Source organism: Manis javanica, chromosome 5 (assembly GCF_040802235.1).
Source record: "Manis javanica isolate MJ-LG chromosome 5, MJ_LKY, whole genome shotgun sequence".
NCBI classification, from domain to species: Eukaryota; Metazoa; Chordata; class Mammalia; order Pholidota; family Manidae; genus Manis; species Manis javanica.
In genome coordinates, this window is record NC_133160.1 from 124,895,592 (window position 1) to 124,914,103 (window position 18,512).

General features: G+C 32.4%; 1 protein-coding gene across 26 annotated transcripts in view; it reads right to left on the minus strand.

Moving 5' to 3' along the window:
* ADGRL3 (adhesion G protein-coupled receptor L3) overlaps positions 1-18,512 on the minus strand; it is a 798,791-nt gene that overhangs the window by 490,615 nt on the left and 289,664 nt on the right. For all 26 annotated transcript variants that reach the window (XM_073237549.1, XM_073237551.1, XM_073237548.1 and 23 more), the window contains exon 3: positions 6,405-6,632. In XM_073237549.1, the coding sequence (XP_073093650.1) occupies positions 6,405-6,459 (55 nt within the window). In that variant the 5' untranslated portion in view covers positions 6,460-6,632. The remainder of the gene's footprint in view (positions 1-6,404; positions 6,633-18,512) is intronic.

Genomic DNA, 18,512 nt, shown 5'->3' on the forward strand with positions numbered 1-18,512 from the left:
TGAATACATAAATATACTCCTACAAATAATAATTCTATCTTAATTTGAATATTTATTCTTGTTATTTATGTTTTGTCTTTCATAGTAGCCATGTGGGATTGTTTTAAACAAACTGTAATAACAACAGGCAAGGTTGTACTGGTCATTTATAACCAGTCATTTAAGATAGTTATTAATTAACCTATAAAGGAATCATTGTTTTTACTTTCTACTCCTCAAGAGATTGTTTTTATAGAAGTATAGAAATACAGTCAAATTATATATATATATATATATATATATATATATATGTATGTATGGTTAGATAAATAATGGATCCTTCATGATATAATTTTAATTTTTAAAAATTTTAATGAGAGCATAGAAATGCCTACATTTTCAGGTTAAGTCAAATGAAAAGACATAAATTTTATGCTAACATTATCCAATCAAAAAAGATATGTTCACACATACATGAATGCAAGAAAATCTAGTAAATATCAATATTACTTATATCACTGGGCCTTGGAATTATTGGATTTTGCTGTCTGATTTAAATTTGTATGTGGAGAGTTATTTTAGTAACAAAGTAGGTGACACTGGTAATGACAAAGAAAGAAGTATCTAAGACTGTGTTCTTATACTTAACCAGTAAGCTACACCCTTGACTTCAGGACATTCAAATTACCACAAACTATAGTATGTGTAGATGAAATAAATACAAAGAATTTAAGAAATGCCACTGTGACAGCCTATTTTTGTACAAAGACCTGTATCTATTACTCCTACCACTAGCATATTTATCTGGCAAATCCTTAACTAGCCTAGCTTATTTGATCAAATCATTCATATATGATAATCCATTTGTTAGAAAGACAATTTCGTATATTTAAAGAAACTACTTCAGCTATGACGACAATATAGAGAAAATACAGATTCAAATAAAAATGTAATTATTAGCAAAATTTAAAGAATTTGTTTTCACTTTATCATTTAAAAGCCTGAAAAAAGTAGAGGAAAAAAACTTCTTTCAATAGGGCCTTATTCTAAACTGTCAGATTAAAACATTGTAATAGAATATGTAGTATCTTATTTACATGACAAAAACGAGACTCTCTCCTTTTGCCTTTTCTGATTGTTCATACAGGAATGATTTCCCAATCAGAATAGAGGAAATGATTACTTGAAAATATGCTATGACTACTTATATGAAATTACAAATGGAAGAGCACTATTCCTACATCAAGAGGGGAAGTAAGCAGCAGTGCAAAGAAAGGGAAAACAGGTAATTGGGTACTTAGATAATTTATATCCAAATATTTTAAAAATTTATTCAATATCAAATGTACAATGACTACACTATTACAGTTACAGTTTGCCCCAAGGCCAAGAAATATAAAAAAATAAAATATGATCCTAACCCCCTCGAATAGCCACAATACATAAAATCTGAAAATAAGAATATACAGTATTTAGTAAAATAGTTTTACTCTCAAAGTATGAACATTTCTTGTAGAGTATCACTAGAATAAAATTCACAAATGACATGTTTTGCAAGAGCAAAGGCAAAGTAAAATTATTTCCAGCTGCTAACCTGCATACTCAGTGTGTAGGGGAAGGTTTATAAACAAATTTTACAAAGGAAAGCTATCAGCCATGTATACTTGTGAAACATGGTAAGATGTTATGTAGTTTTGTACTTTTTCAAGCTTCCCACTCATTAGAAGTTAAATGTGATATTAGAGAATGAGTAGTTAACTTAGGAAATACATACTTTGAAATTCAGTACCAAATGACTGATGCAGACTAATGCTGTGTTCACAGTAACCTCATATATCATGACCACGACAGCGATTTTTTGTGTATATGATAGTTGATCATAAAAATAGTGATATTACTACAAGTACTACAAGTTTCCTAGACTAGCAAACATTATAAACATTTCAAGGATGATTAATTCTAAAAATAACACAGTTAAGAGCAGAGCTTAGAAGTGAACCTTTTTCACAACCAATTAAACATGACTTCATAAAAATAATTATATGGTAAGATGTTATGTAGTTTTGTACTTTTCTCAAGCTTCACATCTCATTAGAAGTTAAAAATATATGGGTATTATTTTAAGCCACTTATACATTACAATGTATTGTAACTGCATAAAAGCAGATTAATAATAAAACCCAAATTACATAAAAACATACAGCACTACATATATATGAATCTGATCAGTCTTGCCACTAAGAACTGTTTATTATAATTAACTTCTTAAACATAATAAAGAATAGGTTAACCTATAAAGTCCATGAATATACAAATACATATGCAACTTTAACAACAAAAAATAGACTTACAGAGAAAAAGTATACATACGGTAGTTATAGAATTTTTTAGAACCCTATTTTTTTCTGCAAAGATGTCATAAAAATATTATTCTCCTTTACTGATAATAATGTCCAATGATCCTGTTTTCTGACTTTTCAATTGCAACACAGTTTATTAATACAGTAGGTAATTAAGATGAGATGGAGTTAAAATGTCTGCCCAGCCCAATCACCTTCGCAACTCCCAACCCACTGTGGCTGGTGAAGTCACCTTCTAAGACCACATCTCCGAAGCCCAGGTCCTGCATTCTTTTACTGCCAATTAAGATGAGCCCCAGGTGCCCATGTTATCACCGGATTATAGTATTCTGATTCCCTTCTTTTCCCTTGCTCTCAACCACATCAATAGAACAAAAAATCCTTTATCTTCATGCAAAGCTACATTAGTTAACAGCAAAGACCTGGCCATCTGCTTTAGCTGTTTCTCTTTATCTTTGCCAGGTCTCACTGCATTATAGATAAGACTTACGGCTGTACAGGAAAGGGGCACAGTCATGGAAAACAGAAAAAGGGAAATACACAGGCACACAGAGACATAAAATATGGACAGAGAAACATAGAACCAGAGACATATCTTAATTAAAAAATTGTATGTGTAGACACACATACACACACACAATGTGGATGTACTTATTAATTGTTTTCCTATATAAAACACTGGCTAGACTATGTGGAGATTAGTCAACTAATGTAAATATTATTCAGAATTTATTCTTCATTTCTAATTTTATCTAATTAATTCTTAGTTTCTAATTTTATCCACATAGAAATCACAAACAATGTATCACTGGTAATTATACTAGCAGTTATACATGACTACCACTGTCATTATAGCTGCGTCACTGACAGCTACACAGCATGATATACTATTACACGCTGGCAATATTACATACTAAACCTTCACACATGTCTGTTTGATGAAAATTTTGTATTGATATTAGTATTAAATTTCTGGCAAAGTTTAAATACTGAGGTTAAGGCAGAAAAATATTTCTTTCAATTCTTAGGGTAAGAATCAGGATGGGTATGCATTTTTCTTATCTAATGCTCAGAGGTTTATCTCTGTTTTAAGATAAGTAGGTATAGGAAAATTAAATATGAAGATTTACCAAATACCAAGCTCTGTGTTAGAAGCTATATATATATATTTATTCTATCCATTTCTTAAAATCACTCTGGATGGAACAAATAATCATTCTTCCGCATGACAAGTAGGCTTAGAAGGGTTTAAGTTACCATAAGTTCATTGAGGGAAGAATTAAGAACTTTTATTCACTCACATACCTTTAGCAGTTAGCACAGTTTCGTGGCTCACAGTTGGTGAAAAATAATGTTTGGTAACCAGTTAATTGAGTTAACAGGGTTACAAAGCTAGTGACACAGCTAGATTGCTATCTTACGTCTGGGCTTAGACTTGAAAGCCCTTCTGTCTGTGCCCAGAACATGGAAAAGGCAGGTGTTGTGTGTTCCTGCCTCACTTGCTCTCAAATGACCAGAAGGGTTGAGATGGGATGAGCTGTAGGAAAGCACAGCTTTGAAAAAAACAGATAACCTGCTGGTAGTAGGCCGAGAGCTCAAGCAGCCAGGTCATTCATTCGAAATCCCCTCTGGGTCTCTTAGTAGCTGGGCAACTTCAGTCAAGTGCTTTATCACTCAGTACCTCAGTGTTCTTATGGCAAAAAGTTAATCATAATGGTAATAATAAAAAATAATATTAAGCCCATGAGAATGTTGTGAGAATTAATTGTACCAATACATCTAAAGGTTTTGGCTATAGAATCAGTAGTCATCACTACTATTTGCTGTGGAGAAAGGACAGCAATGCTGGTCACACCCTGAAAACTTAATTCTCTCTGATGAGGAGGGAAATGCAGCTGGGCAGAGCAACAGTAGGCACAGAGATGCAACTGGGGGCTGTTTTGGAAACAAGAATACTTCTATAACTGCGACTTCTATTTTACCCCAGCTATCTAAGGTTTCAAATTGTGCAGTATTCTTTTAAGCCAGAATGGGAACTCTAAAAATGTCCATCCTATTTAATTTCAGCACTGATCAAGGGTACATATTTCTGTTTTCCTGAGCAAGCTGGGTTCCAAAAGGCTGTTCACATGAAGCCCTTTATTTACAAGTCGGAAGTAGTATCACAAGGGAAAAACCTTCTTATGGAAGGAAGAAAAAAGTGACTTGCCTTTTCTATGGTGCCATGTTTTAAAATACCTATGTCAAAGTAATAAGTGTATAAGTAGAAAGCTTTTATATTGCTTAGTCTAATATGGTTCAAAATCAAGATAATATGAAATAGTTCACTTAAAATAAAAAGGAATACTTTAGGTTTTATCCCAAAATATTTTGTGCACCAGGTCAACTTTCTATATGCCTTATTAAGAGTTTAAAACACTTAGTATTACTTGGAAAGTCTGTGTGTGTGTTTTTGATAGCAGTCCCAACCCAAGACCCATGGTCTCTGACTCAGTCATGTTTGGAACTCACTGAAATACACCACAGGTGTCAATTTTTTGGAAATCAGAAATTTCACCTCTGAAAAGAGAGTCCATCTTTAATCTCTGCTTCTGCTATTTTTAACCTACCTTCCTCTAGCAAATGTAATTTTGGAATATCTTTTTAAACATGAATTGTATCCTTATATATAGCAGGATATTTTTTCTAAATACCAACATCAAATGAAACAGCTCTCATGGTCACCTAATCCTGGTTGTTAAAATGAAAATAAACTGGAGGGGCACATAGAATGATGAAGGAAATTAACATGTCTAACCACTTGGTATTGTCATGAACTGTGCTAGATTCTTTATGTATGCTATTTATTTAATCTTCAAAATAGCCTTATGAGTGAGGCATTTTTACAACATCAAAAACCCTAATTAGAATCATCTTTAGATATACAGATAATTCAAAAAGCACTTGTTTAAAGTGACACAATTATTTTATTGTCCCCTATCACAAAATATTATATGTCCCCATCTGTGAATGTGTAAGTGCTAGATCAATGTATGAATTAAGGAAGTGTTTTGAAATTTTTGAAAAGTTTACATTGTTTAAAACTAGATGATGTCGTTTTACTTTCATTTGTTTAAAAAAGCACTCCCTTATAGTGATGTTAGAAATAAATATGTTAAAAAAGGAGAACTTTAGAGGAAAATTCCAAAAGAGACAGAAGTTATTTTATCCAGGTTTCATAATGGCAGCAGAATGTAATTCACGTTGAAATTCAGGAATATGGGTGCAATTCAGAATTGCATCACTGATGAATTACAATAGATTTCTGTAGTCAAAGCAAAAGTGAGCTGAAGATGCTTAAAATTCCTTTCAGCTGCTTGCTGCACTGTCATATTTTAAGACCTCCAAAGCAGTGGCAAAGACAGCTGTGTCCCTTTTTCTTTGGTATATTATCATTAACATGTAAGATAGTGAATATATTATAACATTTTCATCAATGTAAAAGCAAGGATAATTAGGAAACTTCAAACTGTGAAAAAGAAATATACACATAGGCATTAATTTGTAGTTTTTAGGGAGATTCAGTGAATATTATATAACTTGTACAAAATTTGTCTTGCTTATTGAATAATTATTTTTTATACAATTTGCAAAGGTACATCATTTCTTGGTGATCATATTTATGTTATAAATACCAAAAGGTCTAAATGGACAAAGCATATAGACTTCTATGAGTATATTAGCATGATCATAGTATTTTGAAAGCTGAATTTTTTTTCTTTTTTGCATTGAAAGGTATATGACAAAAATCATTTTCCTTTAACGAGAATAAAACATGCAATAATTCTTTAAAAACAAAACAAAACAGAAAACCTTTGGTAATACATGCATTCCAACAGGTACTTTTAGAAACCAACGTCCTATTTATTGCAGCTTATGGAACATATCATGGCTCATTATTTCAACTTTCATGACTATAGGTAGGCAAAAGCTGCAAAATGGTACAACAAAGATTTAGAAGAAAGGGCCTAGTGAAAAAATGAGACAAAATTCAGCATCACACAAAAATCCAATTAAAGGTCTTACCACGAACTATGGGTGCTAAGAGCATCATGAAGAGCAGGAGCTGTGGCGGCAGCATGGTCGTGTCCTCCAGCGAGAGCGCCTCAGCAGCGAGCGTTACGAATGTGAACCGAAATAAGTGTCTTTCTGGTTCCTCTTCTGTATTTCAAAACCGATGATTAAAAAAATAATAAAAAGCTCAAAAAGAAATATTCCTCAAAAACAGAAACACCAATATCCCAAATCTGAATCCTGCAAACAAACAAACAAAAAGGGTTATCAAATACAGGGGTTTTATCTTAATTCCTTGAAAGTTTATTTCCTGCCTAGTACATCTGTATACTTTCGCCCTTCTTCATTTTAGTGATTACAGATATCATATATAGAACTGAGTAAGCAACTTAGAGGACATTATTTATGTATGTATTATTACAATGTTTACTTCCCATTCCAAATTAACTGAAATAAAAAATTCAATCTCATTGAACAAATATAAATATGCTATATTAATTTATACAATAATTACTTAATAATTAATTTGTATAACTTGCTTATTTGTATAAATAGATTAGGGCTTACTTTGTATTAACATTTTCTATAAAGAAAACTCTAATGCAGGAAATGGTAAGAAATTATTAGAATGGTAAAGAAAAATTCATTCATTACCATTACTATGAGTTTTTAAAAAAAAGTTGTCTTTCTTTCCAGACTCTGACACTCATCATTTTACATATTAACTACATTGGTTTTCTAAGAATCGTTGTAAGTAAATCTGTGATGATCCTAGAATTATGTTAATTAATTACGCCTAGACAACTAATTCATCCAAAAGAGGTTCACTGAGTGGACTGAAATACAAAGCACTGGGCTAGGAACACAGGATAGAATATTAGAATGCTGAATAAAACAAACAGTCAGGATCTTACAACCTAAGATGAGCAATCTTGCTTAAAAGTGTTAAATACATATGGAAGAGATGAAAAACTTAAAGCATTAAAAAACTTCTTTTATTGAGCCAACTGATAAACTGCCTCCTCTTAGTCTTACACACATTTATCCTAATAAGCAAAAATACTGAAGCAACATGACCCAAACTTTGAAGACGTCTTCCAGAGTCAGCTCCTTTAAAACTGTAAAACTGATCAATCAAGTAAAAACTGGGTGTCCCTTCTGTTCTCAGTGTCTCTCTCTCTCTCCTTCTATTCTGGCGATATATATATATATATATATAGTTAAAGTAATTTCATATCTTGAGTAAAAAATTTCTGAAAAGGGATAGCCAAAGTAGAGATAGCTTACTGAAGATTGTATTAATAAGTTTCATTCTGACAAAATAAATTCAAAAATATTTCTGAAATACTTGCCTTAGTTATAAGGCAAGTTTTCTGGCCCTGTCATTTATAGCATGGTAATTAAGAACAGATTCTGGAGCAAGACCAACCAGTTCAATTATTAGCTTTACTAGTGCTATGACCTTGGGCAAATCATGTAAGCCATCAGTGCCTAGGTTTCCCACCTGTTAACAGAAGGGAGTGATATTATTTATTCATATATGAACATAAAATGAGCTAAATTTTGTAGTATTTAACATATAAAATGCATAAAAATATGTGCAGCCCCAGTGTCTAGCATGCGGTAAGTGCTATATGCCTCAAAAATTATTATACATCTCATTAGTTTTCAACATTGTCCTACTCAACCTTTTAACATGGATGTGTAAGAAACGAAATCATTTGATAATTTTAATTCAAAAATATTTATTAAGTGACTATTTTGTTGACAGGCCCCATAAACACTAAATCTGGACATGACAGACACAAAAATCTTCTTTTTAATCCCATACATATTATAAAAAAATGAAGTTAATAAAGAGACACTCTCGTAATATTTTGCTGTTACAAAAGTGAAAGCACTGACAAGAAAAAAAGTTTAGATAAACAAAAACTACATGGAAAGGAACCATTTGCAACATTTTCATTTCTTTTTCTCTTATTCACGTTCTAACTAACAAGAAAGCATTCAGACCTTATTCTTAATTGACATAGATGTATATAATTCTTCCCAAAAATAACTTTGGAAAGAAAATGCTCTTTTCAAATGCTAATCTGAAGTTATTTATTTAACTTGCACATACTAATTAATGGATACTTAGAGAAGGATACTTAAAAATTGATACATCAACAAATAAATAACATCCCCCACTTAATATTCACTTAATGTGGTTTTCCCCTTCTATGACCATTAAGTACATAATATACATCACAGAGACATACAAAAACACATACATAAATACACATAAGATAAACATATACAGAAGTTTTTGCCACTGGAAAGGACTATGGGCAGCCATGTTATGAATTATTTATTCATTAGTTCAAAAACATATATGTACTTAATATCTATCAGGGTTGATATATTGAGAATGCAAATGAAGAACAATTTTTCTCACAACTCACATTGTAGTGGGAAAACTGAAGACTGCAAACAAAGTCAAAGACAAAGAATTAACTGTTTTTATTATGAACCTATCACATGACAAGCAATGTTCTAACTATTGTGTAATCATCTGATTCAACTTTCTGTATTAATTTATGAAGCAGATAATATTGTCTCATGTTTACTGAGGAGGACATGCAGACATGTTTTGCAGCAAGAATTTCGAACCAAATGTCTGAATCATTGCTCTTTCCTCTCTCTATTATAGAAATAATCAAGGAAATGTCTGAGAATAATTAGGGCAATTAATTGTGCAAAGGATGGGGGACAATGCAGCAAGTTTCCAAGGAGGATTTAGGCTTGCTTAAATACGCTGTTTGACTATGAAGATTGGAGAACACAGAACAGCACAGATACATGAGGTAGGGGAGGAAGGAGAAAGAGAAAAGAAAAGAAAGCCTTGTTTAAGAAGGAAGAAATAAGCCTAACTATAGTAATGTATTGTTTGGAGGCTCAGGGACATTTATTTCGATAGTGAAATATAAGTATTGCTATAGTGAAGTATGGCTTCAGCGAAAAGAAAATAGTTTATTTCCTATGATATTTTCACATTGACAAAGCAATGGGAGAAAGCTACTTTATAGAAGTATAAGAAAGTATATACCCATTATTTATAACAATGGTTTAAGATATCTCAGCAGGACATAAAGCCGCATCTACTAAGATATTTTTCATTTGATTTGGGTATAGAAGTTTGTTTTCATGATTACTGAGTAAACAGAGGTGGGGAAAGGAATTTAGAAGAGTAGAAACTATTATTTGAGGAGGAAAACATGTTCTCATACCCCAACCTTACCACTTGCTTACCTCTTGCTAACAGCCCCAAAATAATGTGCTACTGTTGGGGGGAACATATAATAAAAATGCAATAATTAAACTATGTAAGTTTTAATAGATAATTTGAAAGACAAGGTTACTCATAACCTATAGAATGGTAAACCACCATTCTTTGAGTAATAACATTGCAACAAAAAACAGAAAACTTTCTGGGGTGACTTTTTTTCCTATTTATGTATCATCATTGGCTTTAAAAACCAAGCCAGTTATCATATAAAGGGGATTTTCACTTAAGTCATTTCTGAAGCATAGCTCTTCAAAAACACAGAGAGAAGAAAAACCAAGGACAGGCATTAGGGATTCATTAAGCCACATATGAAAAGATGACTACTCTTAAAAAAAAGATTTACTAATGATATAGAACATTTAACAACTTAATTTCAAAATATACTACCATCTCAAATAAAATTCCCTTAACTTTCCCTATGTACAAAGCTCCATGCTCACACTATGGGTCAAGTGGGGAAAGTGTGGCTACAAGTCTAAAATGTATCACCTTTTAAAACACTTACCATAAAATAATGAATGCTAACAGGTGTTCTCACCAATACCACAGTGCTGTGCTAAATGCAGGGTGTTATGTGAGATGTTCTAGGAACACAAGTTAAAAATTGTCAGATATTTGTGTGTGTGTGTGTGTGTGTGTGTGTGTGTGTGTGTGTGTGTGTGTGTGTGTGTGTAACATCAATGGATTTAAAATCATGCTGAACTAATATTCCGGTACTGGCTGAGTTTGCGTACCTCTCTGATTCGCAGTTTCTTCAACTATAAAAGAGAGAACAATATTCACCTTGCAGGTTGGCTGTGAGGATTAGAGATAATGTAAATTACTTTGTGATACAGAGTTTGTCACAAGACTGTATATGTCTGCCATTCACCAGCTTCCTCTGTTTCCTTTATTCCTCCAAACTGAGGGACGGACCATATGCCTGACAATACTGCTACCCCACCCACTCTGCCACCACTTACATATTTAGGAAACTAATATCAGAGGTATATAGATATGCACACTCTCCTCGAGAATTCTACAGCTGAGCAATGCATACTAAAATAATGTGAGATTTCATACAGGAGGATTTTCAGTATGTTTCTCTTGTTTAAAATATACTTCATTACTTATGCTACTGATATGCATTGCATTAGTAAATCAACACATTAATTCTTTAAAAATTATTCTCCAAAGATGATATATCTAACTTTCATCAAGGAGTTTCACAATATGGCAAACAATTCTGACTCTACATTATCCAGAGCTTGGAGGTAATATATTCCTACTTCAGTCCTTTCTCAGGCACTTGGAGGCCTCACACACAACTACCTAACTTCACTATATTCAAAATTAAAAAGTGAGTTTGATTAAAGTGTCCTAATTTACATCATTAGTATTTAAGGTCATAATTATGAATCTGTGTGATTTGATTTCACTAAAAGTTGATAAAGAATTACAACATGGGAAGATATTCTGCAAATGTCTTATGTAATGGAAGTTTTCTACATTAACTACATGGAAAGTCCCTTATTTGTTAGGTTTAGACTAAATTTCAACCATCTCTAGCACAATTATACTCTGAAGATATTGCAATTTTTGTTGTTGTTGTTGTTATTGCTGAAACAGATGTTGTCCTAAACCTAAGACATTGATATTTACTTTTAGGAAAAGCTCTCCTTAAATTCTGGTGTCATAATTTATTTTTCCTGTTCAATTTGTCCATACATCTCTCTTAAATCATGCTTGAAAGCTTCTGATTTATACTTGCATCCTCTACACTGTAAATAAAGATGAATGTTGGAATTAATATCTGAATGCCACTCATTTTGGATGTGACAGTTTCATGTTAGCTATTCTTAATCACATTTCTGTAGAATAACTTTCAATCTTTTCCAAGGTAAACTGCATGTTATTGATTTATATTTCTCCTCATAATAACCTAGACAATATAATTTAATCTATTTTATATTTTATAGTTCCCAGCTATTAAATATTCACTTACACAAATTCTGCTACCTGCAAATTTTGCTCCATATAAACTTTACAAATTTTTATTAAGCCATATTTTATTTTGCATATTTACTTGTTTGTAACATGTAAGTCTATTTAAAGTTCAATTTTTTTCCCACATGTTCTGCACATGCCAGAAGTCTACAACACCATGTGGCACTATTTTAAATAATTGGTATATAGTTCCGTATTTCCATTACTAATTATAATACAGGAAGTAGTTCCCCATTTAGCACGCTTTTCTTTTTTCCTCATCCCATATAGGGAAAGTATAGCTATTGCCTCAGAAAAAAATCCCTGTCTTTAGAAGTGTTTTTAAACATCACTTGGGTGTTGTATGGATTTTTCCAGGGTTAGTACATGACTTTTGAAATTTGAATGATTTGAAACTACACTCATTAACATATCAAATATTTATCACAATCCTTCTCAATAAATTACCTTTTTAGTGATACAAAATTAACATGGTAACTTGTGAAAAGTGATAGAAATTTCAAAAAAGATTAATCTGGTTATTTTATCATTATACTACCTTAAGAAGCAAAAATCTGTTATCACAGAAGAGAATCTAGGCAATCATGATTTATATGCACATAGTTCACTACATTTATTAATAAGATCCATTCATAGTAACCAAAAATAGTGAAGTATTTCTGAAAAATATTCATTTAATAAAGCTGGAAAATATATTTCAACTAGAGTATTTAATTATGCATAGATACTTAAATGAGAGGCTTTAATAATGCTCATTATTCAAATTTAAAATTGCAATATTTCCATGACTTACTGATATCGCACAATCATAAGCATATATATTGCAAGGCTTCATAATCCATGCCCTATGAAATCACAGATGATAATATGACTCAAAAATATCTTTCCAAAAGCAGTTCTGCATGGAAGACTATATGATATAATTAACTCTTAGGGAAAACAAGCTGGGCAGCAAGATGAAAAATTAGGTGGCTATACCAGAACTTGCTCCCATGACCATCCTATGAAATGTTAAAATGTTTAGTGTTATCATCACTGGGTCGAAGCAAAATGAGTTTTTAAGGAATTTAGACAGGATAAAATAGTTTTTAAAATATTAACTGTAATTTATAGTGTCTAAAACTTATACGGAAGTTTTATTATTGTTTTTCAGAAGAATTATATCTATATCTATATAGATATAGATATAATTTGTCACCTAAGAGAATGCATGTGTGTGTACTGTGGCATTATAAAATACTATTACTTTGGGTCCTACTAATGATCTTACTTTAAAAAAAAAAATTTAACAGCTTCTCTTACCATTACTGAAAACCAAATCATTAAAATAAGGTTCAAGGGTACTTCTTTCTTTCAATATTTATGGAGTCAAACAATATTATATTAAAGACAGTTCAAATGTGTTTAACTATCAAGTTTATTTAGTAGCTATAAGGAGCTTAATGTTCTAATAACGAACACTCCCTTAATGTCAGATCCCTTTGGAGATTCATAGAGGACAACCACCCCATCACCTTGTTTAATACTTTTGAGAAATACTGCATTCACTCAGACCACACATGTGTTTCTTCAGCAATGTGTTCCAAAAGATCATTACTGAACACGAACAATGTAAACTGAACACGAACAATGTAAACTATGTTTGGCCATAGGAGGTATGTGAGATACACAGCATGATCCTTGCATCAAAGAGAGAAGAGAAGGAAATGAGGAACAGAAAAACAATGGCAACAGGAAAGAGGAAGAGAAGAAATGATGCTGGAAATACAAATAATGAACTATAAATCCAAATATTGATAAGATACTTAGGGAAAAAATAGAGCTGATAATATAGCTTCAAAGGTCTTGGAGACCTGCAAGAAGACAGTAGTACTTGAGTTAGAATTTGAAGAAAGATTTCACTAAAAGGCAGTTGGAGAAGGAAGATTCTGGGTTAAGGGATGTTATGAAAAAAAGGTAAAAGTTGGTAAAAGAGCATTTTACAAAACCTCAAGTCATCTGGTTTGTAAATAAGCATGGAGTACTGAGTAAATGAACAGCAAAAAACAATATGGACAATCCACTGAGGCAAAATAGGAAGGTTTTTGAAGGCTATAAAAGGAATTGTAATTCAATTTGATTAGTTTCCAACTGTGCATTTTGTAACATTTAAATAATATTGTAATATTTAAAGGCACAAATCAATAGAAATACATAAAAATCACTGCATGTACTATCTTTCAAGAAGGAGGATAAATATGTCAATGAATCTATTCCAAATTTACAATCCTCTATATTACTTCTAAACACTTGAACATTTTGTTCTGAATTTAATTTGTATAAGTGATCTTTGGTTTCAAATAAAGAACCTGAGTTAAAAGAGGTATTAACTGAAATAGTGGTATTAAGTGAATCATTAAATTAATGAACTAACTAGTATTTATTACCTAACATGACACTACACAAAAATAATTCAGCCTTTGCATTTTCATAATATGATACTTTTATCAATGTTCCAACCTTGCAAAACACTGCTTAGCAATTTGAGATCAAATATTGATTCCAGAGAACTACAACACTTTTAAATGCAATGAATTGTTACTCACTTGGCAGTGTATTACCACCAAATAATAGACTCTAATTGTACTACTAATCTGTACAGATGTGTGTATATATTGTAAAACATTCAAGTCCAATACAACTTGGAAGAAATTTCATATACAAGAAGTACTTGCCTTGAAACTAGAACTGGACATGGCCATACTTTTCCTAGTCCTTTATTTCTGTATATTTATTTTTAAAAACCTAAGCTCCTGTCATCAAGTATTAAATACTGGTTAAAGAAAAGGAGTTTAAGTTCTCTCTTTTCAAACTGTGAGCTTATGGCCACAAACAGATTACTTACATTTTCTATACCCTTATGTTCACACCTGAAATTACAAGGTCGTTATAAGGCTTAAATAAAGGTCATATATAGACACTACCTATAAAGATTCCTGGCAAGTGTAGGCATTCAATAAGTGAGAAAAATCTTTGTTCTCATTTAATGAAGGGTTTTATATTCAGAAGTAAGGTTGTAAGTGGTATATGAGATTACATTTGGTGGTGAGTGGGACAGAAGAACATAGGAATTTGTGAGTAGATGGATGGAAAAGGGAATAAAATCAGAAGGTACATTTGTAAACACTGTGCTTTAGAAGATTAAAATTGGTTGTGGTATGCAGGAGAAAAAAGGGGAGGAAAGCAAAATTTAGGCCTGTGGTGTGGGTGATATTTGCCAATTAGTATGGTGGGAGTTTACAATGACCTACAAGCCCAGTATTGTGATTGGAAATAGAGATTTTTTGAAGAAAGTTAAGACAATTTTTCAAGTTGTAGAAATATCACAGTTACATGTTTCATCAGGGTGGAAGAAAAATAAATTAGGACAGAAAACACAAGGAAAAATCAGAGGATGGGTACAGAAGATACAGGAAAAAGTTATATCAAATTGGAAGAAGGGAGAATAGTTCAGGAATCAAACTGCATTTCCACTAGTACTTTAACTTAAGTCTCCATTCTTTCCTCGTTCCTTCCCTACTCTCTCCTCCAGAAGTGTCAAAGTCTCCTCCAGAAATCAAAGAATAACCTATTTGTATTCAATTAATTTTTAAAAGGTTATTTACAACACTTTGCAAGCAATGAAATGCTACGTTCCTACAGATTATCTGAAACATTAACAAACAATGTTTTCTGTTGCTTAACTAACCAGATCTCTCTGTATTTCAAACATAATCTGATGCTACATTAGAAAATGAGTTATCTGGAAAAGTAGTTTTAATAAGAAATTTCTCTAGAGTACAAGTCCCATCTAATTGTCTTTGATATAATGTTATGATCTAGTAAGTGTCTATTAATGTTTAGGAACAAATTTGGATTTAACGAACACCGCTATTTTGGGGTGTAGGGCAGCATATCATTTAACCATGAAACAGCTGTTTTACACAGGACCGTTTTCTTGCAAAGTGTCCTTGAGTTAACCTCTTCATGGAGAGCCCCACAATGCATTTGACTGGAGTTTGTTTCCAATAGGCCTTGAATAATATTATATTTGCCTCCATTGATACATTCAATAGGAAATAAAATTAATGAGTTTGAAACTAAGCTGAATAAAATTACATTAATGAAACTTCTCTGGAAAACAATTGCTTGAAATGAGATTACTAAAACTAAAAAATGAATCTCATATCCTTCCCATGTATATTATTTATAAATTAGATCCTTCACTTTGCTCTTCAAAAATTAAATACTCATAAAATCTCAAATTTTTACTATCAATACTAGCTGTGAAATGTAAGTCTGAATGAACATAGCTATTATTTAAAAGGATATTCAAATAACTGCTTTATGTCATTTATGATCATGATCAAGGCCTAATTACTATGTTTCTGAGTGAAATAAAAAATAGAAAGGGTTAAGCAAACTACAGTTAAAACATTCAGGATATAACAGATATTTACATCAAAGTAAATAATTCTATTTCTAACAGAAGCCTGTGAATCTATTCCAAAATCTACAGAGCGCTAGGCAAAATAATAGTCCCCATCATCACAACAGCTGTTTATTAAGCCCTTACTGTATCAGCACTGTCATAAGAGCTTACCACATATTAACATATTTAACTGATTTTAAACATAAACATTATTGCTACTACTATATCAACTCCAAAGGAAGGAGGTATTACTATTCCTGATTAGCATATGACCAAATTGAGGGACAAGGTTAAAGAACTTGCTGAGTTACACAGCTAAAAACAAATAAGTTGAGATTTAAATCTAAACCGTGTAAACCAATGGTTTGTGCTTTCACTCATTAAACTCTGCTGCCTCTCAGCACTTCTACTGACTACTGATTCTGCAGCACACCTACTCTAAACTTGACATTCGTGTCCCCCTGCCAGAGTGCATATGTTGATTACTAATCCCTTGGATGGTGTCAGGAGGTGGGCCCTTTGGGAGATGATCAGGTCATGAGAGCAGAGCCCTCCTGAAGAGAATTAGTGCCCTTATGAAAGAAACCCAGACAGCTTTCCAGCCCCTTCCAACATGTTAGATAACAGAGAAGGCAGCCGTGTGTAACCCAGGATGTGAGCTCTCACCCAAACCCAATCATGCTGGTACCCTGATCTTGGGCTTCCGTCTCCAGAACTGTACTATGAGAAATCACATTATGTTGCTTATTAGATACCTGGTCTACGATATTGTTATAGCAGCCTGTGCTAAGACAACACTTGATGTGAATGTAAGGTAGGTGTGATTAGTGTTGAATTTAAGGGTTGAATGGAAGAAGATGAAGATATAGGATACATCTACACATGGACATATTCAAACAGACTCCACACTAATGCTGCATTATGTTGTTTTCTATTTGTCAATTTTATAACTGAACTCACTCACCTGAGTATTCCATGACTGAAAACCTTGTCAATATATTATAGCTAGTGTAAGTTTGTATTATAAGTGCAGTTCCATGGTTTGATTTTAAACCAACATGATCACATTTTCTCCTGTGAATTCTTTAAAATAACATTATCAATGCAAATAGTACTACAGTTGAGATTGGTGAAAAAGGTATTTCCATAGACAGGAAAAATGAACTTTAAATGTCAAAAGAGATGACCAGCATCATATCAAGCTATAGGATGGGTTTAGAGAACTGAACTAGGACACACATCTCGTTTCTTAAACAACAGCTCAGTATTTCTCTGAGAAAAATGACAGCTACTAAGTAACTGACTAAAAATAAAGCCTGGAATAGAGAAGTTACACGAACATAGGTAGTAATGTCAAATTCGGTCTATTCTAATTTCTTCAGGCAGATAAGGAAAAAGAAATAACACACATATCTACTTAGCATTTTCTTTGAAGACTTTCCAAAACCAGGAGAAATGCAGGAGAACCAAAATCTCGTAATGAGCTAGACGGCAGCATCACAGGTTTAGTCATCATAACCAGCCAGTCCCATTCATCTCTCTCACAGAAACAGTCTGACTTTAAGCCCCTGATATTCACATTTTTTTAAGACTTTCAGTAAGTTTCTTTTTCAAAAGCAGTTTAAACAAGTATTAGTAAGAAAGAGATTACTGTGAAAAGAGTGGATTGTTTTTAAATGTATAGCAGACAAGGTGTAAAAATAACTCCTTTAGAACTGCCTCATATAAAAAATATAACTGTTCTAAATATCTTGTTCTTGGGATTTTGAAAGAAATGGATTATCTTTTGTGAGTCACAAAATATTCCAAGAGGGCTTTCCTATATTTCATTTCTTAGTGTATCAGGAGCAACCAGGCAGAGAAGAAAGCACACATGTTTTGAAATTATCTCATCTCAGTAGGGTACACCTGGATAGGTCTCAAATTAAACATCTTTCTTAATGGCCCATTATGGAGTATCAGCACCTAAAATACCCAGAGGGAGTCAGGGACCATTACTGCCAAGGGAGAGTTCCTTTGTAGCATATGATGCAATATTTCTACTGCAACTTTAGCCTGACTGAAAGTTTATTTAAATACATATTTATGGTTTTAAAATCAAATCAGTAGCTACCATAGTAAGGATTAACATAGCCCCAAGACACAAATTAAAAATGTAACTGCATCAGTACATTTTTATATGCTTTGATAATTAGCATTTACAGGTACCTGTCAAATTATGAAATAGGTCATTTTACAAAGTTAACTTTTAAGATAGCTGCTTGTAACTCAAAGTATATTCTTCATGGGGGGATGGAAAAAGAAACTAAGGGAAATTTAATCTTTATAGTAAAATGTATATAATTTTTAGCAGAAG